The sequence below is a fragment of the Drosophila navojoa genome, chromosome X, assembly GCF_054131105.1.
Source record: "Drosophila navojoa isolate 15081-1374.11 chromosome X, UAZ_NAV_1.0, whole genome shotgun sequence".
NCBI lineage: Eukaryota > Metazoa > Arthropoda > Insecta > Diptera > Drosophilidae > Drosophila > Drosophila navojoa.
In genome coordinates, this window is record NC_142895.1 from 26,863,281 (window position 1) to 26,887,312 (window position 24,032).

The 24,032-nt window shown below is 45.3% G+C and overlaps 2 protein-coding genes across 2 annotated transcripts in view; one reads left to right on the top strand and one right to left on the bottom strand.

Moving 5' to 3' along the window:
- tyn (trynity) overlaps positions 1-20,928 on the top strand; it is a 39,834-nt gene extending 18,906 nt beyond the window's left edge. Inside the window, exons 3-9 of the mRNA XM_089265100.1 lie at positions 2,016-2,054; positions 16,945-18,118; positions 18,208-18,383; positions 18,453-18,726; positions 18,797-19,091; positions 19,169-19,284; positions 19,564-20,928. Of these exons, the coding sequence (XP_089121226.1) occupies positions 16,945-18,118; positions 18,208-18,383; positions 18,453-18,726; positions 18,797-19,091; positions 19,169-19,284; positions 19,564-19,715 (2,187 nt within the window). The 5' untranslated portion in view covers positions 2,016-2,054 and the 3' untranslated portion in view covers positions 19,716-20,928. The remainder of the gene's footprint in view (positions 1-2,015; positions 2,055-16,944; positions 18,119-18,207; positions 18,384-18,452; positions 18,727-18,796; positions 19,092-19,168; positions 19,285-19,563) is intronic.
- Positions 20,929-21,326: 398 nt separating this feature from the next.
- Positions 21,327-23,773, bottom strand: CCT6 (chaperonin containing TCP1 subunit 6). The gene is made up of 2 exons (XM_018110128.3): positions 23,507-23,773; positions 21,327-22,873 (listed from the first exon to the last, which is right to left on the bottom strand). Exons 1-2 carry the CDS (start codon positions 23,641-23,643, stop codon positions 21,412-21,414), a joined length of 1,599 nt encoding a protein of 532 aa, XP_017965617.1. The 5' UTR covers positions 23,644-23,773; the 3' UTR covers positions 21,327-21,411.
- Positions 23,774-24,032: the final 259 nt, after the last annotated feature.

Below are 24,032 nucleotides of genomic sequence, written 5' to 3' on the forward strand. Positions count from 1 at the left end.
CCTGCCGCCCAGCCCTGCTCTGCTGGCCGCAACAATGCAGAGAAGCTGGCCCGCGTCTAGGCGAGGGCAAGAACTGCGAGTCAAATGTAATTCATGGCATTAAAACACCGAGGCTTCAAAATGGAAAATTGCCATGCATAACAATTTTTTCGCCGCATGCACATACACACACAGACATGTATATGTGTATATACATTTCCTTTTTGTTTATTATAAAGAGCTGCAAAGTGCCCGTTGCTGGGCAGCGGGAACAATTTATGCGAAGCGAACGCAATTCGGTTACAGAGCTCAAAGTTAGCGTGAAACTGGGCCCGTTTGCCAGATTCGCCCGAGTTGATTATGCGTTAAACATTGTTCGTTTTCCCGGGATTTATACGTTTATAAAGCCGTTAGCTTAGACACTGGAGCATTGCCAACCTAGATTAGCTGGAACTGAACTGAGCTGAACAGAACTGTGAGATTGACAGAACTTTCTGAGATTCAATGGGAAGCAGCTGGGCTCAGGATATATTGTGATAGATGTAAACAGATCAACATATCGTATAGATCCATCTAAAGACAATGAATAACTTGAGATGTCCGCACAAAACTTCTTGAAAAGTTAATTATCTAGCCAGAGATCTACACAATTCCACGAATCCTAAAGATAAATCTGACTAGCTCAAAAAAGAAAAGTATAAAGAAACAAATATAAAATAAGAGAACATAAATACAAATAATGAACTTTTCTAATTTAATATGCGGCATCTTCCAATGAAAAAGAACATTAAGAAGAACTTTAAAACTTTATAAACTAGATATTAATATGCTAATTTGAAAATTTTATAAAATAGGCATTGAATCATTTCTGGGTTAATTAACCAAATCTTGTCGTCAATTAAAACTATATCATAGACTATTCCTAGTTCAGCTCATATTCTAGATTGCCAAGATGAAATGAACCCAAGCCAGATCCTGTCTGGAACCAGTTCAATTTGCAGCTAACTGCGTTTGATCCATATGTAAACAGAGTCGACGTCAAATATCACGCAGCTTCTTTATTACAGATTATACTGGCAGGGGTTAGCCCCATCGGTTCCGATCAGAGTCAACATAACAATTGAGCTGGTTCGAGAACTCGAGGAACTCCACTCGCGCAACTAATAATCGTCAGCTTCTATGTACTCTGATGGCCAACTGAGTGGGCAGCCAGAAGGCAGGCAATTCAATTAACTTTCACTATGCGCAGCTCCATTATGATTCTGGCCAAGCAGCTGAACAGCGGCGGCTTTTGCTTCTAGCCGCTGCTGTTCAGCTGCTGTGGCTCTGTCTCTGGCTCTGGCTCTGTGGCTTTTGCTGTGAGGCTTATCTCATCGCCGGGGTCTGCGGCACGTTTGGAAGCGGGCCAGCGCCCTCTATACCCCATATGCCGTACCCTCTGCTCTCCGCCGTGCAGCCGCGTTCTGGTACGTGTCGTGTGTCATTAGGTAACGGTAATTTACCACGACACTGAAGCGATACGCGTTTGCCCTGAAGCAAAAGAACAGAAAACAGCAGAAGAAAAAAGAAACAGTAACTGTAACTGGGCAGAATGATGCGGGCTTTAGCTTAATTTCATGCTCATGCTTTTATTATGCCAATTTGCTGTTGTTTTCCATTTTATGATCTTATTAGAGCCGAAGAAGCGGCTGCCACAAAAGGAAGAGCTCCAGAGGAGACGTAGAGAAACCAGCAAACAAATGACTTAAGCGACAAACGCGCCGTCTAATACAGCTGGCGAAAGATCATTTATCAAATAATCTAACAACATTTTGTTCAGCTTCAGCTCAGCACTAAATCATATCACTAGGAGTTTACATTCAGCTAGACATACATACATATACATATCTGATATTTAAGATCTGCCCTATCAAGCTATGGCTTTGGTTTTCTTCGGGCTTTTGCCGCAGCCAATCGAAGTTTCTTTAAACTCTTTGGCTGTCCATCAATTTTCGCTTATTATTAACCTGTTCAACAACTTTTGCTTTTACTTTCAGATTCTACAACGAAAGCAAATTTTTGTGCAAAAAAAAAAGGTGAGTTCACAAAAAAAAGCAGACAAATGAAAACGCAAAAATGGGAAGAAAAAAGACTTAAGTTATTTATTATTCTTGCATGTTTCGCATTTCATTTTCGTTAAATTTTGTATTTGTTATTTTTCTCTCCCTCTCTCTCTCTCTGTCTTTATCTTTCGACTTTTTTCTTTCGCTTTCAACAATTTCATTGATTTGCGTCGCTTGTTTCGCGACAATTAATTGGAGAATTGGAGAGCAAAGCGAATTTATGATTTACTTGATTCACTTGTGTCGCCACGCATTACCATGCACATAACTCATTTAACATCTTGATGGATACGCGTCAGCATCTCCCTCTCTCCCTCTCTCTCTCTCTCTCTGGCTGTCACTTTAACGACTCGTAGCTAATGGGAAAACGTTAGCGAAAATCGACAGCAATGCATAGCTATGCAAAGTCTTTATGACCCAGGCTGTGTTGAGGCGGTGCTGAGGGGGTGTTGAACTGTTGGGCTTTCCTGGCGCTGTCTTGGCCATTAGCGACGACACGACTTCTGCTTTGGTTCGTTCTATGCCCGCTTCGCTTTCACCGAAATCATTTTATTTATTGAATTCTGTGCATGTCGAGCACGTTTGCACGAACGAAGCGACGGACAGGCCTTGTTTGAGACATTTGGAACATGTACGCGAATATGTGTTGGATAAAAAAAAAACAACCAAAACAAAAAAAAAGTCGCGACTGTCAAGGAACAGCAGCAGTAGCAGCAGCAGCAGCAGCAGTAGTGCAGCCAAGTGCTAAATAAACCAAAGTCTGGGCGGTGGGCGGCAGGGGGAGGGGCGGTGGGCATATGACAACGGCCGGAGCAGCACATGTTGGCATGCCAATGAATTTGAAGCCACGATCCCGGCCAATGTTGTTGCCCCCACTTCGCCTCGCCTCCGCGCTGCCCCCGCCCCTCTCTCGGCCCGCCAAGCTGAGTGGCATGTGAATGAGCCAAGCATTGGAGCTAAAAATTGGTACACAGCGCCGTGTTGCCGCGGCCAGAAATTGTCTGAGGTCGTGCCAACAGCGATGCGCATTATAAATGTACAACAATAACAACAACAACAACAACAACAACCACATGGCCTATGAAAATGAAAATGAAAAGTTCTCAAGCGACAAGAAAATTTCAATAAATGTGAGCCGAAAGGTTCAATAGAAACCTTTTGACAGCGCACGTTGTGCTTTATATGCAGAACGAGAGTGAGATAGAGATAGTAGGAGGAGGGAGAGAGACAACAAGTGAGTGGCAGTGTGGCAGCGACACAGGTTAACTATGTTAGTCTGCTCCACATACAGCCAGAGCCAGAGCCAAAGCAAACAAAGCCAAGCGACAAATTTACAAGAAAAAAATAAATAAATAAACAAGACTCTTGGCAATTAGAGTCTAAAAAGAAAATAAAAGAAAACTAAGCCAGAAGAAATGCCCGCTGAAGTGAAAACCAGAGCAAAGAGCAAAAAAAAAGTTTGACTTTCAACAAGTGAGCGAGAGCGAGAAAGAGAGAGAGAGATAGAGCGAGCAGGTGGGGTAAACCGCAGCGAAATGTTAAGGTGACTGAACAAATTGAATGACCGCAATTGGGTTGTAAAAATAAACGCAACGACACAGAAAACTATCGATAAACATAATAACAATAAAAATATGTGGAGGTTTTAGAAAGACGTATGAAAAAGACAGAAATACTTTAAAGGAGAGCATCGCTGTGTTATCGGTCTGGCATATACTTGTTATCTTTTTTCGATAACTTATCGTAAGAACTGTAGAATCTGAGCGGAATGCTAAAAGCTTCGTCAGAATGTAAAGACAAATCGATACTCGATAAAATCATAACCTTAAAGTTGAATTAGATAATTACATTTTCTCTAGCTATATAACACAAAGCTATCGATAAATATATGCATACCGCTAAGTCCAGTGTTTGACCGCAAAAACTCATTTGCTGACTGACAGCTAGCTTGCTCGGGCTTAGGCCCTAGAGCTTGGGGAAGGGGAAGTCGGCTCAATCAGCGCTGCGCATGTTGCACATGAAACTGGTTTGATTTGGCGGCCAAGATCGCGTCAAATGCCAAATGAGGCGCCCGGCTAAAAGAAAACTCAACAGCCGAAAATGCACTCGTATATCCGGCTGACCCAGAAACACTTACGAATTTGCATGACCAGGCAACTCGACGACTCAACCCGAATCTTGACAGCGAACCAAAGACTCTCTTCCACTTGAGTGTGTCTGTGTGTGTGTGTGTGAGTTGGCAACGCCGACACAGAACTTGGCCCACTTCCATGTGATGTGACCGCCTTTGGTGGCTTGTTGTCGCTGTATGCATGTATGCATGCATGTGTGTGTGTGTGTGTGTGTTGGCTTGTAATCGATGCAACTGCAACACGCTGCTGTCAATAAAAAAATAAAAATAAAAAGAGAAAGAGTCAGTAGCAGCTACAGCTCAAGCACTTTCCAGCCAACGCACTTTCCCAGCGATCAATTGTCGCTATCTTGACACCTGCGCCAACTGGGCCGAGTGCCAAGTGGAACGAGTGCGACTGGCCGACATTGCGTTAATTTATCGATTAGTGCGGCGATAAATGTTTGGTCGGACGTTGATTGAGTGCTGCTTGAAATGCTTATCGTTGAGTGCAAGTGAGCAAGCATTTATCGATAGCTCTTATTGAGTTGATTGATCTATCGAGCAAAGTTGTTAGATTGTGATGTAGCAATTGTGGAATTATCTTTGAAGGATGGATGGGCCTATGGGTCGAGAGGTAAATCGAATTGAGTTGTAAATTTCTAGCTGTTAAGCTGGTTCAATGGAATTAAGAGTTGAAGAACCTATCGATTAGTACTTGTAGTCTATTCATCGATAAGTGCTATACGCACAACATCATCAGACTTTAGCTACTTTTTATTTCACTTGACAGTGAAACTTGCGAAATTAGAGAATCAGAAAAGCGCATAATAAGAAAATCATTTCCGGCAAACTATGAAGTTCACTTCAATGCAAAAAAAAAAAAAAAAAAAAGACAGCAAAAGTACAGAAAGTGTCAGCATTCTATAGAGTTCAGACTCTGGAGTCTGGAGTCTGGAGAGCCCATTCGCAAAGAAACTATGCCCAAGCTCTGCATATTTTCAGCGTTGTCCTCAGCAATTGTGCGTCATTAAGATGCTGCGTCTATGCAGCAGCCTCACGAGAATTGAGCAAACAAAATGCCAAATGCATTATCATTAAGCCCCGATCAAATCATGATGATCAGCCGTCTGATGATGATGATGATGATGATGCGCCTAATGACAGCCCTGGCAGTCGCGTTCGTCCACTTATTCCCTGTCCAGTTGATGCTGCAGTGCCTGGGCAGCTGCTACGTGCGTAGCTGCTGCGGATTATGTGGCGACCTTTCGTGCCAACAATTTGCTGCCCAATTCAAATCGAAATCCCATTGTGATGGGCAGCAGCAAACAGCAAACTGCAACAGCAACAGCAACAACGGCAATAACAATTTGAAGCTGCAACAACTGTTGCTATCGCTTGGCTGATCGGCTGTCTGCTCTCAGCGACTGCAGCGACTGCGACTGCGATTGCGACTGAGTTATGCAGTCATTTCTCAAAGATCTTCAGTTGCCTGTTGCCCTGTTGCTGTTGCTGCTGCTGCTGCTGCTGCTGATGTTGTTGTTACCTGATTTCCGTTGTTGCCGTATTCTAACGCTTATCTCAGGCTCTTAACCAGGTCAACTAACGGCAACGGCCTCAAGCTGTTAAAGCCAACTTAAACAAATAACACTCATTCATTCAGTCGCAGCATCTCTCTCACTCTCTCTCTCTCTCTATCTATCTCTCAGTCGCCCTCTTCCGCTTGCTTCAACTGTCTGCATGCCAGACTCTCTCGCTGTCTCTCTCGCTCTTCCGCTGTCTCCCCCTTTGTAGCTCTCAATTTACGCACATTACGAGCACATTCAATTTTCTTATTGAGTTTTTCCCGCTTTCTTTCAATTCGGCTAAAAACGTCAAACAGGGTCAGGGGCCACGAGCGGCCAAGGAGCAAGGGGCGGGCCACGCTTCGGCATGTTTTTTATTTTTATTTGAACGAGCGGCGCTTTCATTTCGTTTCATTTCATTACATTTCATTGATAATGGCAAATAATTGTTACAAATGCCCGTAATTTCTTTTTCAGCAATTCCAATTGCTGACATTGGCTTTCTAAGCCGATTTGCCTAATAGCGCATACAGTTAGGGCCCAACAGCAACAGCAACAGCAACAATTTTTAGGTGCCAAACGACGCACCCATTGATCTTGGCGCTTAATCTTCCCCGGCCACGCTCATCTTTTTGTTCGCTCTGGTCATTAAAGCCTAATAGCTGCCTAATGAAGCAGCCCCAGCAACAGTTGCTGCTGCCGCTGCTGCTGCGAGCAGCCACAGCAATTTCCATTTGATTGTAATAAATGATGAACAACGGCAACACCAGCAGCCACAGCAGCAGCAGCTGCATAGTTGACCATCAAAACATTTAACGTGCAAAAAAAAGAAGAAGAGAAAAGCTGAGCGTATATAAATCAGCACAAGTTTCTTGCCTAAGTCTTTCGTTGGCCACAGCAGCTGCAGCCCGAGTGTTGTTATTAATGTTTAAGCAAACACATTGGCAAATGACAACAGTGTTGGTGCGATCAATCATGCCACAGCGTGCTCTGCATGCCATTACACCCCTCGGGAATACCCTGTAAATGGAGAGTACACGCATAGGAAATACCCTGTAAATGGAGACTTTCTGCAGGAAGCGACTAACAGTTGGAGGTTAAAGCGGACTAGTACATAGCCTAGTATATAGCTTAAGTATATATCCTAGACTTTATCTAAATCGATAGTATATATTATATATAGCTAGATACATAGATATATCTAATGTAGATAACTTTCATATTGCATATGATTGGACTATACTATATTCTTATAGAGTTGGTATACTTACAGGGCGTCTCTTAGTCGATCAATCCGTATGTCTGTTGTCTTTGCTTTCGCACCATTGACTTAATCAAATGCGGCGCATGCTTCAACTAGCTGCCTCTTTCACTCTGCCCCGTTGCGTGCTACATTTTCAAGCCGCAAATGAGGAAGGTGTGAGTGTGCATCTGTGTGTGTGTGTGTGTGTGTGTGTGTGTGTGTGTGTGTGTAAAATGCCATCAAAATCACACAGAACATAATTCTTAGCAAACACACCACATACGAAACATGCACAATCATTCAGCATGCAACATGGCATTCCATTCCACTGCCAGTTGCAGCGTCACGTGCGGCATTTAACTCCCATCCGCAAGCAGCCGCCGCATCGGCTCCCGCCTCCTGCCTCCTGCCTTGCGGCTCGCCCTCTATCCCGCTGTGGTTTAATTAAATGCTGGTTTTTAAAATTGCAACTGCGAAATGAGCCACAATGGGCCACTTAGTAGCACACACACATGCACACACACACATGCACAGTTGGTCGCATTTGCTTATCGAGTTGGCTCACCGCTGCTGCTGCTGCTGCTGCTGCTGCTGCTGCTGCTTGCTGTGGCATGTTGCCATGTTGCAAGCAAATTGGTCATCTTCATGTGGCATCTTTAGCAATGCCAAAGTTGCCGTTGTTACACAGCTTCCCTCTCGCTCTGCCTCCCTCTCGTTTTCTCTCTCCCTCTCTCTGTGTTGCGCCGTGGCGCATTCAATTATTTCCATGTCCTGATTGTCTTGTCGTGCGGCCGCGCGAGTTTTGCATTTAAAAATAGGCCGCCACAACGTTAAATTGCCACAATTTTTAATGAGCTGTTGCAGCGGCTGCGGCTGCTGATGCTGCTGCTGCTGGTATAGCGCCAGCAACTGTTGCAGCTGGTAAAGTGTCAGGGCTTGTTGTAATGAGCCAATGTCTCGTCTAAAAATACACGCTCACAGAACAAACAAGCCAACAGCCAACAGCCAACAGCAACTGCCTGCTCCGGCAGATAAGATAACATAGTTCAGTCTATCATAACAAGCTGTCATGCAGTACAATTCGATATGTATAAGACTTCTATATATATATAGAGGCGCTGGGATGAGCTTTATTTAGCTGCCCGACTGGCTGGCTTAAAGTCACATTGGAGTCACTTGGAGCTTCATGCGGACTGATCTCAATTGTGGAGCACAAAGAGCATGTCCAGCCCAGCTTGATGCTGAGTGAAAGCATAAAGCTGCTTTAATTAGAGTTAATAGATTTAAGACTGATTTTAAGAGTGCAGCAGATCTGACTTTAATCTCTAAACACATTAAATCTGAAAGCTTAAAGCTTTCACTATTGATGCCTTACTGCCAGTCAAGCTGCGGGCTTACAGAAAATTAATTAAGGATCTCACTCTCTCTATATGTACATACAGATATAACTTTCCATATTTATTATTCATATTTAGTATTCATATTCATTATTCCTTATAACAACTGGCATAGTGCTGGAAAACAGTGTTGCAACGAGCCGTAAGCAGCGTGAGAAGAAGCTCCTCCTCAAGTAAAACTCCCTTGTAAATCTTCTTAAAATAGACTTTTTTGTAAAGTGCTTAGACAGCTAATATGATGCATTAGCCAGTTACAGAGCCAACTCTTTGAGATCTTTGAACATATTTCACTGCACTTCATAATATACTTACTCAATTATCACATTGCCCAGATACAAAGGCAGCTCTTTCAAGTACCTGAGCATATTTCATTTCGTTTACTTGGAGCACTCCGCCGCTAATCACTTTCATTTGTTGCATTGGTTCAATAGATCAAATGGCCTGTCATAACATGCGTTTTGCTTGTTGGCTTAAATGGGCGGCAGATGGGGCAGGAGGCGGCGGCGGCGGCGGCGGCGGCATTGTTGTGGGCCGGGCTGGGCTGAGGTCAGCGTTTGCAATTAATTGTAATTTGTGAGCGCATTGAAGCCGCGTCATCATCATAATTGCCATAAATCATGCAACGCTGCACTTGCACCACTTGCAGCACAGCTTGCCCTAACTGCCACAAGTGCTCATCTGCCCCACCCCCCTGTCAGCTGCATCTTCGTTTGCCGCATTCCGCAACTCAAATGCGCTCTAATGACTCCTGTTCTTTGTTGCCTCTGCTGCTGCTGCTGCTGCTGCTGCTGCTGCTGCTGCTGCTGCTGGCTAATGGCTTTTCGTGGCATAACTTCCGCGTACCCAAGCTGGCCAAGCTGGCTGTGGCAGCGGCGCGGAGTGGAGTCGTGCTGGCTGCCGCTTCCACGAATGAGCCGCGGCCCACACAGCTGATCGGAATCAAGTTGCCAAACATGCGCCCAGACAATTGAACGATCGATTGTGCGCTCCTCCACACCCACAATGCCAGCTACCCATCTCGCTTTCGCTGTCGCCCCTCTCACTCCCTCTTGCTCTCTCTCGCTCTCTTTCTCGCGCTGACAGCTGCATTTGCATGCTGCAGACAATCGGTTGGCCATTCCAAGAAGAATTTATGAAATGTGTGACCCAACATCGAGTGCCCCTAACAGTCGCAGTCGAAGTCGCAGTCGGCGTCGGCGTCGCTATCGTCGTCGCAGCGTGGGCAATGCCACACCCGTTTTTTAGCATTTTGTTGCCCGCATATCTTGCGCCTGCATCAGACGAACGCGCGATGCACTTTCAAATATGTTTGGCCCAGACCAGACCAGCCCTCCGCCTCCTGCCAGCCCTCTCTCTATCTCTCTCCGCCACTGATCCATCTATCAGCAGCTGCTGCCCGTATCCCTATTTCTTAAGTGTGGCTAAACAACCTTGGGGCAGGCGGTGCTCAAGCCTGAGCCTGGCCACATCCTCAGTTCAGTTCAGGCTAGCATGTGATATCAACTTGTTATGCAATAAATTTCCGGTTCTAAGCCACAATAGCAGCGTGCACACACACACACACATAAATAGCTTTGGCCAGCGGCAGGCAATCAGCCAGCCGCGTACCTGGTCCAGCGCCTTTCTCTGCGCCTCTTTTTTCCGGCCAGTTTTATTTTATTCAGCCGTTTTAGTTTTTTTTCGGTTTCGATTTGCACTTTTGGCATGAAATTCGCAGCGCTGGCCACTAAATTGAACGCTGCTGCCACTGCCACTGCCACTGCCTCTGCCACATGCAACACCTGTGGCACATCCCGGTCAGGCCACATTGTCCATGACAAGCAGCCAGGCAGCCAGTCAGCCCGTTTCTGTTTCTCTTTCAATCATAATGTGCAGCGCCTGATGCCAGCGACGGGGATGGAATCCAGAGCTGGACTCGTTTTTAAGTGGGTGTCAACTTTACAAATTAGTAACGGCATTTAATAGCATACACATATGAAAAGACATAGCGTGAGAGGGAGTGGGAGGGATAGAGAGAGAGAGAAAGGTAGAGCTGTATCTAACAAAACAAGTTTGTGTTCTAAGTCATTTGTTTTTCGTGCAATTTCTTTGGAATTATTTGTTAGATTATATATGGAAATATTATAATATGCAATATTTAACTAAATTATTTACTAAATTGAGGTTTATAAAATCATTTTATTTGAGAATATCAAAAGAAAATATAAGCTACGGAATAGTATAACGATTTCACAAGGGAAGAATAAGTTCGAATGGTGTATAAGGTATAATATATTGATTTAGATATTAAATTTAACTTCATTGCAATATTTGCTGCATTCAGGCCATATAGGAAGCAGCTGGTAGCTATAAATAAAAGGATAATGAGCGGATGCATTCGTGTCGTAGCCAAAGGCCCCGCCTTGATCTTATACGAATCACGCCACATCCCTGAATAACATTAATTAGTATATTCACTAACATTGCCCTAACATACATCATATTATCTTATAGGCAGCATAATCAGCCACATCCCTGACTAACTATTATTAATATATTAACTAACATTGCTCTAACACGTATCATCAAATTATATTATTATGGTCCGCAATGGTTTGCTGGAGGTGCTAGAGCCAGGTGGCAGATGGGAGCCGCAGCCATTGGCGTCCACAGCCTGTGGCAATGTCACAGCCTTGGCTCAGTTTCGGTCGCTGTCAATGCTAATGCGATTTGCCAGTCATTATCCAGCAGAGGCGCTGGCCTTCCAGCCTCCGCTCGGCTTCGTGCAGCCTGCAACTGGAATTTCGCATTTAATTTGCACTGGATTCTTACCACTTACCTGGGATATGCATGTGGTCCAGGTGGCGGAGCAGAGCATTTAGCTGCATCAGCGAGAGATCGCTTCGTGCTGTTAGCTTCGCTCACGCTTTTCTGCCATCTATTCACTCCTTTTTCTTTTTTTAATTATAACTTTTAATATTTTCACACACACACACACTCACACGCACACACAGAGGCAGAGTCGGGCATGATTTTGCTGCATGCAGCTGGCAGCTGGCAGCTCGTTCAGGTGTTGCGGCTGCGCCTGCGCCTGAGCCTGCGCCTTGACATGTTTTGCGATGCTCCATTGTTCGATAGCAATTATTGCAATGCACTTCTATTGCGTTGCGAAACGGGGCAATGGAACTGGGACTCGGCGTGTCTATAGGCGAAACACACGCAAAGTCATGCGCAAACACACATAGAGAAAGAGAGAGAGGGGGGCATAGAGTTTATGGCAGGTGCTTCAAGCTGAACGCTTGCACGTTGCGCATCTTTAAACTGCGATGATTGAAAATTGCATAATTGCAGCAAGCAGATAAACGCACACAGTGAGAGAGAAAGAGAGAGAGAGAGAGAGAGAGAGAGAGAGAGAGAGAGGGTTAGACACTGCGCACATTCACAAATGCACTCATTCACTTAGACACTCGCGTGTTGTGACAACAAATTGCAAAAATATGAAAAGGCCTCCATTTCCGCCGCCAATCGAGTGGACAGTCGGCCAACGGGGTGAACAGATTGCAACGCCAAAGGTGTAAGGCCCAGACATCCGTCTGCACACACACACACTTACACACACACTCAATCGCACGAGAGCCATGAATGCGACTAGAACAGTTTGCATGTTCGATACGAGTCAGGCCTCGAGTTTCGAGTGTTGGCTAAATGCAAAAAAGAAAACAAAGAAAGGAGAATAGCTAAACAGAAAGAGATGCCAGCAAGAGTGAGCGAGAGAGCCAGCAAAAGGAAGTGAGTTAGCTGGAAAGTCAGCTGCATGTGAGGGTTTTTCTTCGAAACTTTCAAAGATTTCTATTCAAATTCCAATTTTCAGTAAATGCCAAGCAGTGTTGGCTAACACTTGAATATCAGTTCGGTAGTGCTGAGTAAATTGCCAATATTTAGGTCATATTTTAAAATAATCAAAGCTTCAGCCTACATCAAGACATCAACTAGTGTTCCGATTCCACATTCCTATGACGGCTATCAGCTGCTACCTGCATGCCCATAAATCTCTATCCACTCTTCACACTCTCTCACTTCAATAAACTCATCGAGATGAAAGACACCAACAACAACAACAATAAATCGAATCTCTGATTCGATCTGATTGACACGAATAGCTCGAGGGGTCGGCTAACTGCGCTTCTCATAATTACATATTGATATTTCTATTTATATTTATAGAGCCGTGATAGAGCCGTCGCTTAGACTAATTAAAACTGTAACTCCTCTGGCGTTTACATATATACATATATGTATGTATGTATGCATGTATTGATGTCTATTTGGTCTCTCGCCTTTTCATCAATGAAGAAAAGATTAGAAAAGAAAAGGCAAACAAAAAAAATGCCGTTGAAGCTTGCAAATTTCGTTTCTTTGTTCAAAATATATTTTTGGAGAGCCGTCTCTCATTTCATTTTAATTGAGTTAATTGCATATTATTACTTTCACTGCTTTGTTCTATTCGCTTTGTCACTGTTAGTTTTTTTTTCGGTTGAGCATCTAATTTACCGTTTCTTCTTTCGCTAGTTTGTGTATTGTTTCATGGTATTTTTTATATGAACAATTATAATGATTCATTTATGTTTGATTCCTCTTCGTTTCTTCATCTCTTTTGCGGCTCTTTTTAACTTTTGTTCGTAAGCTTTTCTTTTTGATTGGACTAACGGAGTGACCTTTGACGGCTTTTCTTTTCGCCTCCTCTTTGCTTTGTTTCTTCTAACGCTCGTCTAATGTTGCTCATGTGTTGCTGGTGCTGTTGCTGTCGCTCTGCTTCTGCTTCTGCCTCGTCTTCATCTTCGACTTTACCTTCTTTCAGTACTAACTTGCAACTGGCCGTGGCATTCACTTGCTCAGCTGCCTCGTAATTAGAGGCCATACGCGAGGAGGAAGTAAACGTGCCTAATGATAACCTTTAGCTTGTTGCCTGCTGCTCAGCCACAGGGCGTCCAAGCTCACAGAGAAAGAGAAAGACAGTGAGAGGGAGAGAGAGGGGGAGAAGGAGGGGGAGGGGGAGAGAGCGCGGTAGGGACAGGCCAAACGTAGTGAGCGCCGGTTCCCAACCTCCCCCAGAACATGGCCATTGCCATTGCCATTGCCATTGGGGGGCAAGCGTACAATTTTCTTGATTGCCGGTTACCCGGCTCTACATCATCCATCTAACTAAGTACGCGCCACTGACCAGGCCGAGCAGCAGCTAACTGAGCCAACAGCAGATTGGGATGAGTACACTCAAGCAGCCATACTCCGAGCTCTGTCCAAGATCGTGGCAATACGAAAACCCACACCCATTCCCATTCCCATTCCCATTCCCATACTTGCGTTCACAAGCCAACGCAACGCATATTGCACTCATATTTTACTTCTTATACCCTGTACTGAATCGAGAAGGGATATTATATACAAAGTGAGCATACATAGCTAAAGTTTTATCTATATTAGGAGCTAGGTTGCCTGAAAGCGATGATTCCATGCCTAGATACATTCATTTAAGCGAAATCGATAAATATCGATTCTGGGTTGAGATAGTTTCTAGCTGCCTGGTGCATCCACCAATACAATAAGTATCGAATACCGTTTGAATTCTAGTTACCTAGAGTTTGAACATATAGATTTGATACCACTTTATATTTTGGTAAATGGATAACTTCCAATTGAGTTAGATCTAATTAACCTCAATTAATCAGACAAATCGGTATATCTGTCGATTGATTGAACTTATTCCTTGAGATATCGCCCTCATATCATCACGCTGTATTAACATCAGAGCTTGCTACAGGGTATCTGCAGATCGTGTATGCTGGCCATTAGCACATTCGCTTGTTGTTTTTATCAGCGTTAGTTGCATTCGCACTGATTGAACGCTCCGGGTTCTGGTCAACGCCCACCAGTGCGTCAATGTGGTGCGAGCACCGTCACAGCCCAAACACTGGGAGCATTTCGGTGGTGCTGCTGCGTGGCGCCACATATGCACATACATACATACATACATACATATGTACATATGCATGTGAGATGTTGCAATGGCAGCAGCTGCCGTTTCCTGCCAGCTAGAGGCGACATTTAGCAGCTGATTCGAGCTACCAGTGCCAAGTGGCAACAGCAACAACAACATCAATTGCAATTACAGCCAACAGCAATTGCAGCAGAAATGTGGCAGCCGCATTGTCGGTTGCAAGTCAAATTAGATGTGAGCTGCGCTTAAGCCAAGGACGCCCCAAAAATAAACTCAATTCGGGCTATAAATAAACCAAATCGTGAACAGCACTTGCCATTTACTATTTACCACTTGCCACTTGCCACTTGCCAGTTGCCAGTTGGCTAGTTGGCTAGCAGGCAACGCGGTGGCAATGACGTCAAATGCGCAACGCATGCGCTCTGCATTTTATCTGGGCAAGCAGATCGCTCGACTGTGGCCATGTAATTGGCTCCCTGTGCACTGCTGCAATTCAAACGCATTTCATTCTCAGCCGCAGCTGCTGCAGATGGGATTCTCATGCAGATTGCCAATTGTACAACACGAACTAGCAGCAGGCAAAAAAAGCAAAATAATAAAAAACAGCAACAGAGCTAAAAAAGAGGCGACTCCCTACGATGCTGCTGTTGCTGTTGTTGCTCTTGTTGTTGCTGCAGTTCTTGTTGCTGTTCTAGTTGTTGTTCTTATGGCTGTTGCTGCTGCTGCAGCTCTTGTTGCTGCTGTTGTTGTCGCTGTTTTTCTTTTAGCTGCTGCTGCTGTCGCTTTGGCTGAGAACACGCTACACATTCCGCGACCTCTGCTTGCCACCTATTTCATACATTTGTTGCTGCTGCTCCTGCTGATGCTGGTGCTGCTGTTGTCGTTGTCGTTGTCGTTGTCAATGTTGCTCATGTTTGCCATGTTGCTGCTGCTGCGACTGCTGCTGCAATTGGACACGGCGGCAACGATTGCTCGCATTCGTTGCGCGCGCTCCCTGAGTTAATATTGTTTGTAATAGCCACGTTCCCTACGCTGTAATCAGTCGAGAGACCCGCGTCCAGCTGCCCGCCTCGCCTGGCCCCGGCAATAAAATAAATGCAGTCGTATAAATAATTGCGCTTGGCTGGCTGCCCACTTGCCTGGGACAGTTCAAAGCAAACAAATTGAATTGAATATGTTAATATAATTGCATGGCCCATGCCGTCCGTCCGTCCGTCCGTCCCAGGGGAGCCAGGGTGCCCCATCATTGGGGGCGTTTAAGAAACCATAAATTGAATGGCCAAATGATTGCTTGAAACGCAACGCCGGCTGCTCATCGGCATTGCTATCGCTAATCGTTATCGACACTCTGCTAACAATATCGTTTTGCACACAAATATGGCAACGCTGTCAATGGACTTCCGCATTTCCATTTGCGGCACTCGAATGCAAATGAATACATTGCGCTGATGAGCTGAAATAGTCTTGAATAACAAGTGAATTAAACAGCATTTTATGCTCCATAAACAATATGAGTGCGAGCCATGCCTTGATGGAGCTACTCCACAGAGCTGCAGTGGGTGCCTGGAAAGACTTTTTCCCCATTTGAAGTTTTATGTTTGCTTTGATCTAAAGCCGGTATTCCGGTATTCCTCCATGCATAAAAAAAAGATCATATATGCATGATCTTACCTTGGAACTCATCTTACTAGATTCTTAGATATGGATAACTTCAGATATGATTCTTTTTTTTTAATACTAGAAAAGCCTAGTCATAAGTATTGCAAATGGAACCAACAAAAGGCAGCTTAACTACATTTAGACACAGTTAGATAAAAAGTTAGTTAGGGCTTTGACTCACGGCTCTCGACAGATAATACCCCAATGTACTTGCAGTCAATTGACAGGTCCGCTTGATTGATTCAACAGGCCAGTGAGGGAACGAGCGAATGAATGGTGGTGATAATCGTGTGAGTGCGCACTTGAATCATTCATGCACTCGAGTCGTGAATTCGTTTGCGCCATTAATGCGAATGAGTTGGCAAGTTGGCAGCTGGCGTTGGCAGGGCTTTCGCTTTTCAGTGAGCCCGCTTCGCCAGCCAGGTCAATGTGCGCGCCCCCGCATCTGCCCCATTTGTGGGGGTCAGCCGCAAAAAGCAATTTGCAGCACGCTCGACTGGAAGCCGCAGGAATGTCAGGCCCCAGTTTTTCTTCCAACTTTCGAGCATTAGAATTCGCTAAACCGCAAATTGTCGATAAGAGAAAGAGAAAGAGAATGAGAGAGAGAGAGAAGGAGCGGTGGGGTGGGGAGAGCTGGATGAGCGTACAAGTGGAACGCCGCTCCATGCCATTTGTAATTTCCGTCCGGGCAGCTCATTAAACGCTTTGCGAATGCAGGCAACGAACTGAAGACAAAAGTCTTGGCCGTTTGTTCTTATTGGTTCGCTGATTCGCGACTCGGTTAAGCGTGTAATGGAGCGGATGTATAGCATGGCTGTCAACACTCGCCGCCACCAAACGCCACCTGGCGGCCAAGAGAGATCCACTAGCCACGACTAATCGGCGTTTCTTCTTTTCCAATTCTTTCACTTGCAGATGCAAACCGCAGCAAGCAACAGCAGCAGCAGCAGCCGGAGTCGAGGCAGCAAAACACACAGAACGATCTCTAACGGGATGCTGCTCCTCGCGCTGGGACTGGCCGTGCTGATGGCTCTGCCCGGCCAGGCCGCGGCACGCATGGCCTTCGAGAAGCTGACAGACTACGATTTCGCCGGCACCACGTACTACAGCGTCAAGAATCTGTCGCTGTACGAGTGCCAGGGCTGGTGCCGCGAGGAGGCCGACTGCCAGGCGGCCGCCTTTAGCTTTGTTGTGAACCCATTGTCGCCGTCGCAGGAGACGCACTGCCAGCTGCAGAACGACTCGTCGGCAGCCAATCCTTCCGCAGCGCCCCAGCGCTCCGCCAACATGTACTACATGGTGAAGCTGCAGCTGCGCAGCGAGAACGTTTGCCACCGCCCGTGGTCGTTCGAGCGCGTGCCCAACAAGATCATCCGCGGCCTGGACAACGCCCTCATCTATACCAGCACCAAGGAGGCCTGTCTCTCCGCCTGCTTGAACGAGAAGCGCTTCATTTGCCGCTCCGTCGAATACGACTACAACAACATGAAGTGTGTGCTCAGCGACTCAGATCGCCGCAGCTCGGGTCAGTTCGTCCAGCTGGTGGATGCCCAGGGCACGGACTACTTTGAGAATCTGTGCCTGAAGCCCGCCCAGGCCTGCAAGAACACGCGCTCCTTTGCCAACGCACGCATGGGCGTCTCCGAGGAGAAGGTGGCCCAATACGTCGGTCTGCACTACTACACGGACAAGGAGCTGCAGGTGACCTCCGAGTCGGCCTGCCGTCTGGCCTGCGAAATCGAGTCGGAATTCCTGTGCCGCTCCTTCCTCTACCTGGGCCAGCCCCAGGGCGCCCAGTACAACTGCCGTCTCTATCACCTGGACCACAAGACCCTGCCCGACGGTCCATCCACCTATCTGAATCACGAGCGCCCCCTGATCGATCACGGCGAGCCCATTGGCCAGTACTTTGAGAATCAGTGCGAGAAGTCGGCAGCAAGCGCTGGCGCTGGCTCTGGCAGCACTCCACCCGGCACGCTGGACAAGATCGACACTCTGCCCGTCAGCCTGGACACCATCGAGGACCCCAACCTGACCAACATGACGCGCAACGATGTCAACTGCGACAAGACCGGCACCTGCTACGATGGTGGGTGATCCTAGCTACACCAAATGGAGCCAGGCTCTAATTGAATCTCTCTCTTCTCTCTCTCTTTGGGTACCTCCTCCCACCCTTAGTTTCCGTGCACTGCAAGGACACCCGCATTGCCGTGCAGGTGCGCACCAACAAGCCATTCAACGGACGCATCTACGCTCTGGGCCGTTCGGAGACTTGCAACATCGATGTGATCAACTCAGATGCCTTCCGCCTCGATCTTACCATGATTGGACAGGACTGTAACACACAGAGCGTGGTAAGTGGAGGAGTTCAGTTAACGAATCGAGACAGCTGCCTGCAATAACTTCATGAATGTGCTCCCTAGACCGGCGTCTACTCGAACACGGTGGTGCTGCAGCACCACAGCGTCGTGATGACCAAGGCGGATAAGATCTACAAGGTGAAGTGCACATACGACATGAGCTCCAAGAACATTACCTTCGGCATGATGCCCATCCGCGATCCCGACATGATTCACATCAACTCATCGCCCGAGGCGCCCCCACCAAGGATTCGCATCCTGGACACACGCCAGCGCGAGGTGGAAACTGTGCGCATTGGAGATCGTCTCAACTTCCGCATCGAAATACCAGAAGACAGTGAGTACATCAGCTTGGCTGTGCCTAGCAGTCTAGATCTCATTGCTAATGTTGCCTCTCTCGTTCTCAGCTCCCTATGGCATCTTCGCTCGCAGCTGTGTTGCCATGGCCAAGGATGCACGCACCAGCTTCAAGATCATCGACGACGATGGCTGCCCCACAGATCCCACCATCTTCCCCGGCTTCACCGCCGATGGCAATGCGCTGCAGTCGACCTATGAGGCATTCCGCTTCACCGAGAGCTACGGCGTCATCTTCCAGTGCAACGTCAAGTACTGTCTGGGTCCCTGCGAGCCGGCCGTGTGCGAATGGAACATGGAATCGTTTGAGTCTCTAGGAAGGAGGCGTCGTCGTTCGATCGAGAGGTGAGTATTCAATGAGTGTTAAACAATGCTAGACAATATATAAATATTCATCCCCCTCTTTCTCTCTTCCCCATTAGCAACAACACCAAGAGCGAGGATCATATGAACATTTCTCAGGAGATTTTGGTCTTGGACTTTGGTGATGAGAAGCGTGAATTCTTCAAGGCAGATCCAAGCACGGACTTTGCCAAAGGTAAATAACTGATCTATTACTATATGATATAGAAATTAATTTACATGGGCCTTATCTAAATGGAGTTCTATAATCATATTTGTTTCATGTCTCACCAACTTATTTCTACAATATGCAAGCTTACTTTATGTCATTCTCTTCCTCTAACCTAACCTCAAATACCAATTCTCTTACCATCTTAATCCCAACAATTGGAGACTCTTTTTCTCTTCATTCCTTTCATTCCCATACACAAGAGAGTAACATATTCTAATCATTCCATCTCTTTTCCGCCTACAGACAAGACTGTTACCATCATCGAGCCATGCCCCACGAAGACGTCTGTGCTGGCGTTGGCCGTTACCTGCGCGCTCATGATCCTGCTCTATATCTCCACATTGTTCTGCTACTACATGAAGAAATGGATGCAGCCGCACAAAATCGTAGCATAAGTTAAGGCGGGACACAATTCTTTATGCAATGTGTAGAAGGAGCAGTAAAGAGAGGAAAAAAAGAAAACAAAAACCATACAGAACCCACAAATTGTCACCATTCCATACAGAGATATATACACAAACATACACTACCACACATTCACGCCTACTCTCTCACACGCTATGTCTATTTCTCTCGCCTATGGCACGCTTGTCAGCGCTCAGCGCTCTCTCACGAGAGAGAAACCGGCAACGAGAGCAACAGTGCAGTTAATTAGGAAACGGAGCCTTAGCTTCGGCTTGCAATGGAAAACAATTTAAAAAGAAGAAAAACGAAAAAACAAAATAGTGAGAAATTGAGAACAATGAGGATAAAGAAAGTCTCCACAAACACACACACACACATATATACACATAGAGCAGCTGCCTGGCAAGCGTATATTTTTTGTTTTTTTTTTTTTTTGTGAGCATTAATAACTATATATACAATTTATTTATTTATATTTATTTAGATTTAGAACGTGAGTTAATTTGCAGCAGACTGGCTAGGCGAATGTGCCAGCCTTAGCCTATTTTTTTATATAAACTTATTTTCTAACGTTTAGTAGACAAAACAGAAAGCGAATTGCACATTTACATTTAAATGCGAATATTAATTTAACAAATTTTTCAAATGAAAAAAGAAATGAACGCGAAGGAGGAACTGCGAGCGCGTACTTTCTATAAAGTTATGAAAGAGACGCTGAATCGTAAAGCCAAGTAGCACCACGAGCACGTGACAGAGACAGGGACAGAGGTATGGAGTGAGCTTTAAGCTCTAACGATCGTTCGCTTTTATAACTTGTATAGAGACTGCGGCCGCAGATGCACATACTCACACACATATACACAGACACACACCCACTCATGCAAGTCCTACTAATTTCCCATACACACACACACAAATACAAACGCATACACACACGCACATACTCACATTTATTTAATATAACAATATAAAATAAAAAACAAAAAAAATATATATTAAAAAAATGAGAAGAAAGTTTAAGAAGCAATTAAAGGCAATAAAACAGCAATAACAAAAAAATGAGAAACAATAAAAACGAGCGATCAGAAATGAAGCAAAAATAACTAATTTCATAGTTTGTACAATGAAATTGTGCTTAATTGTATTGCATTTATTTAATTTAAATCTATTTATGATAATAAAGAATGATAATACAAACGAAAATGCGTCATCTCTGCCTTGAAAGTTGAGTATCCTCAGATGCTCAAAACTTGTTTAATATTTCATTTTAATTTTATACATATGTCCAATTGGACTTTTCCCAATTCCAATGCACAGCAAAAATGAATTTCCCATTAAAGAAAAAACAGTGTTTTATTGAAGTTTTTAATTTATTTTTTTAAACCAATGGTTCGTATTGAGTAAGCGTTAGTGACAAAAAAAAAGAGAAATACTTGATGAAGTTAAGATATTTTGTTTAGCATTTGACTCTTGTAGCAGCGCCTGCAGTTAGTTCGATAAGTTATCGAATCGGCGATAACGACAATTCATACTTATTTGAGTTCTGGTTGTTGCGGGTGCGTATGCTGATTTGTTTGTTTGATTTCTTTTGAGAGTGCATGTGTGTGTGTGTGTGTGTGTGTGTAGTTTAAGTTAGCCTGGTTAATATTAAATGAAACTCAGAGAGGCGACACCAGCTAATCAGCACTAGCCCTTGAGACTGGTCATGCCCGCACGCATCACCTCGTCAACGAGCAGCAAATTGCTGGCAATGATGGAGCAGGAGTTGAGGATCTGCTTCTTGACAATGTAATTGTCATAAACGCCGAGGTCAGAGGGTTTCATGGGCTCGCCAGTGGACAGGTCAATGCCGACCAGCTCCGGGCTGAGTCTATCCTCAACCGTCAGCTTAACAATGGTGTCCTGAGCATCGTAGCCGCTGTTGACAGCCAGTGTCTTTGGAATGACCAGCAATGCATCGGCGAACGCCTGAACGGCCAGACGGGCCTTGCCCTTAACACTGTCCTTATACTTAACCAGCTCGTTGTAGGCGCGCACCTCGAAGGCGCCAGCGCCAGGCACCAGGGCCTTGTCGCCAATGGTATTGTTGATGGCGCGCAGACCATCACGAATGGCGTCCTTGATCTGGGTAATGGTGTGCTTGTTGGGGCCCTTGATCAAAATTGTCACCGACAACGGATTCTTGCAGTCCTCCACGAAAGTGTATTTGTTCTCGCCGAGAACATGCTCGTACACGGAGCCAGCATAGCCCAGATGCTCCTCCTGCAGATCATCGAACGAGTTCATGGCAGTGCCACCGCAGGCAAGAGCCAGACGCTCCATGTTGCGGCGCTTAGCGCGACGCAGAGCCAGAATGCCCTCCTTGGCCAGAGCGTCCAGCGAAATGGGATCAATGCCCTTCTGGTTGATCAAGACGAAACTTTTGTTGGTGCCATCGCACACGGCACGCTTCAACTGGATGACCTTCTTCACGCGTTGGTCAATGAACTCACGCTCGGCACGCACAAAGGCCTCACGCTCCGCGGCCGTTTTGTAGAAGAAACCCGAGTTCACCTCGGCCTTCTCGTACTCCAGCGAGACGTTGGCAGTCAGGATGTAGGCGTTCTCCAGGCGCTTGGGCATATCGGGATGACGTGCTCCATGATCCATGACCAAACCGCGCACCAGCTGTGTGTCCGTGTCGGTCTTATGCTGCATCTCCATCAGCTCGACCATGTGCAGATCGATGGGTACCTTCTTATCGTTGGAAATTGTCAGCACTGCATCAACGCAAACCTCCGTCAGCAGGTCTGCAAGCAGCGGATGCACCTTGGTTCTTAAACTAGTGTTGGCAATCTCCATCAGATTCTTTTTGTTGATATCGACTGGCACCTTGACATTCTCGAGCACTTCCAGCGCCTTGTCGCGTGCCTTCTCAAAGCCCTCTGCCATGATGCGTGGATGCAAGCCCTCCGACAAATAAATGTCGGCCTGTTTCAGCAACTCGCCGATTAACATCACCGTGGTGGTGGTTCCATCGCCTGTGGAATCATCCTGTGCTGTACTCGCACGTGCAATCATCGATGCAGTCGGATGTTGGATTTGCATATCATGCAGCAGAACGTTGCCATCCTTAGTGATCTTAATGTCTCCAGCGCCGGAGACCAGCCTGCAAGAAATTATTAATTTAAGCAGAATTAAGATAGGTTTAAGGCTCATACCGATCAATAATATATATAATTTATAGATTTAGCATGTATCCTTATGTGCATTACCCATTCACTGACAAGTTTTGATAATAAATATTATCTAGTTATCGATATTTATCTATCATCATGTGCGAATGTTCGAGAATCCAAACAAATTATGACTCCATATGTTTGTGTGGGCTCGCATATGTATTAGTGCATATGTGTGCGTGAGAGCGCGTGAGGTATGACACTGACAAAAAAAGCTGTATGAGCATGTCGATTTGCAGACGCTCAGAAAGCAAATTTTGTTTGAAAATGTAACATACCGAATGTTTAAGCATAGGTTTCATTTAACATATTATTTTAAGCAATAGCATGTAAGTTTTAGCACTTGCATTTGTAGGCTAAATACGATATGGCTGTCTCAGTCACTCGATGACGCATGCCGCTATTCGAAAGCAACAAGAACGATTTTAACCTCACTCGAGTAGCGGCCGCACAGATGTCCGAAAAAGTTTGTTAATTACAATGCTGGTTTTGTGTAAAAGCTGAATGCACTCCGCATGTGCTAGATGCATGCTTTAAATTCATATTTAAGTTAATATACTTACATTTTAACTGTGCCTTTCGGTCCCAAATTGGTTCGCATTACATCCTGCAGACCTTTGGCGGCGCTGATGTTAATTGCCAAAGCTTGTGCGGCACGCGCAAATTCAGCCTTTGGGTTCAACAAGCTGATGGAAGCCATTTCTGTAGTTCAATTACTAACAAATATTAAATTGAGAAAATTAAATGCAAGTGCAACAAACACGCCGGACCAGTTGTTGAAGAAGAATCACAGAGATGTCGATTTTACTATCACTGTGAGTAATTGTTACAGACAATCGAGTACTTATGGCGCTATCGATATCAAAACTATAGGATAGTATGCTGCTCGCACAATATGGCAATGAATTGTATATTTCGTGTACCAAATGCGTTTGATTAGGCAACTCAAATGAATGTATCTTATACATTTTAATTAAATTTTTTTTTTTTTTCAAGCTTGAGTATGATTAATTACATTAACTATTGTTGCTGTATGTACAATGATTTCAGATGGATAATATCGATATAATTGGTAGGGCTGTCCAGTGA

Excerpts from the sequence above, each read along its gene's own strand:
- CCT6 (XM_018110128.3), bottom strand. The coding sequence starts at position 23,643 with ATGGCTTCCATCAGCTTGTTGAACCCAAAGGCTGAATTTGCGCGTGCC. Across the intron at positions 22,874-23,506 it reads CCGAAAGGCACAGTTAAAAT|GCTGGTCTCCGGCGCTGGAG; the intron begins GTAAGTATATTA and ends AATTTCTTGCAG.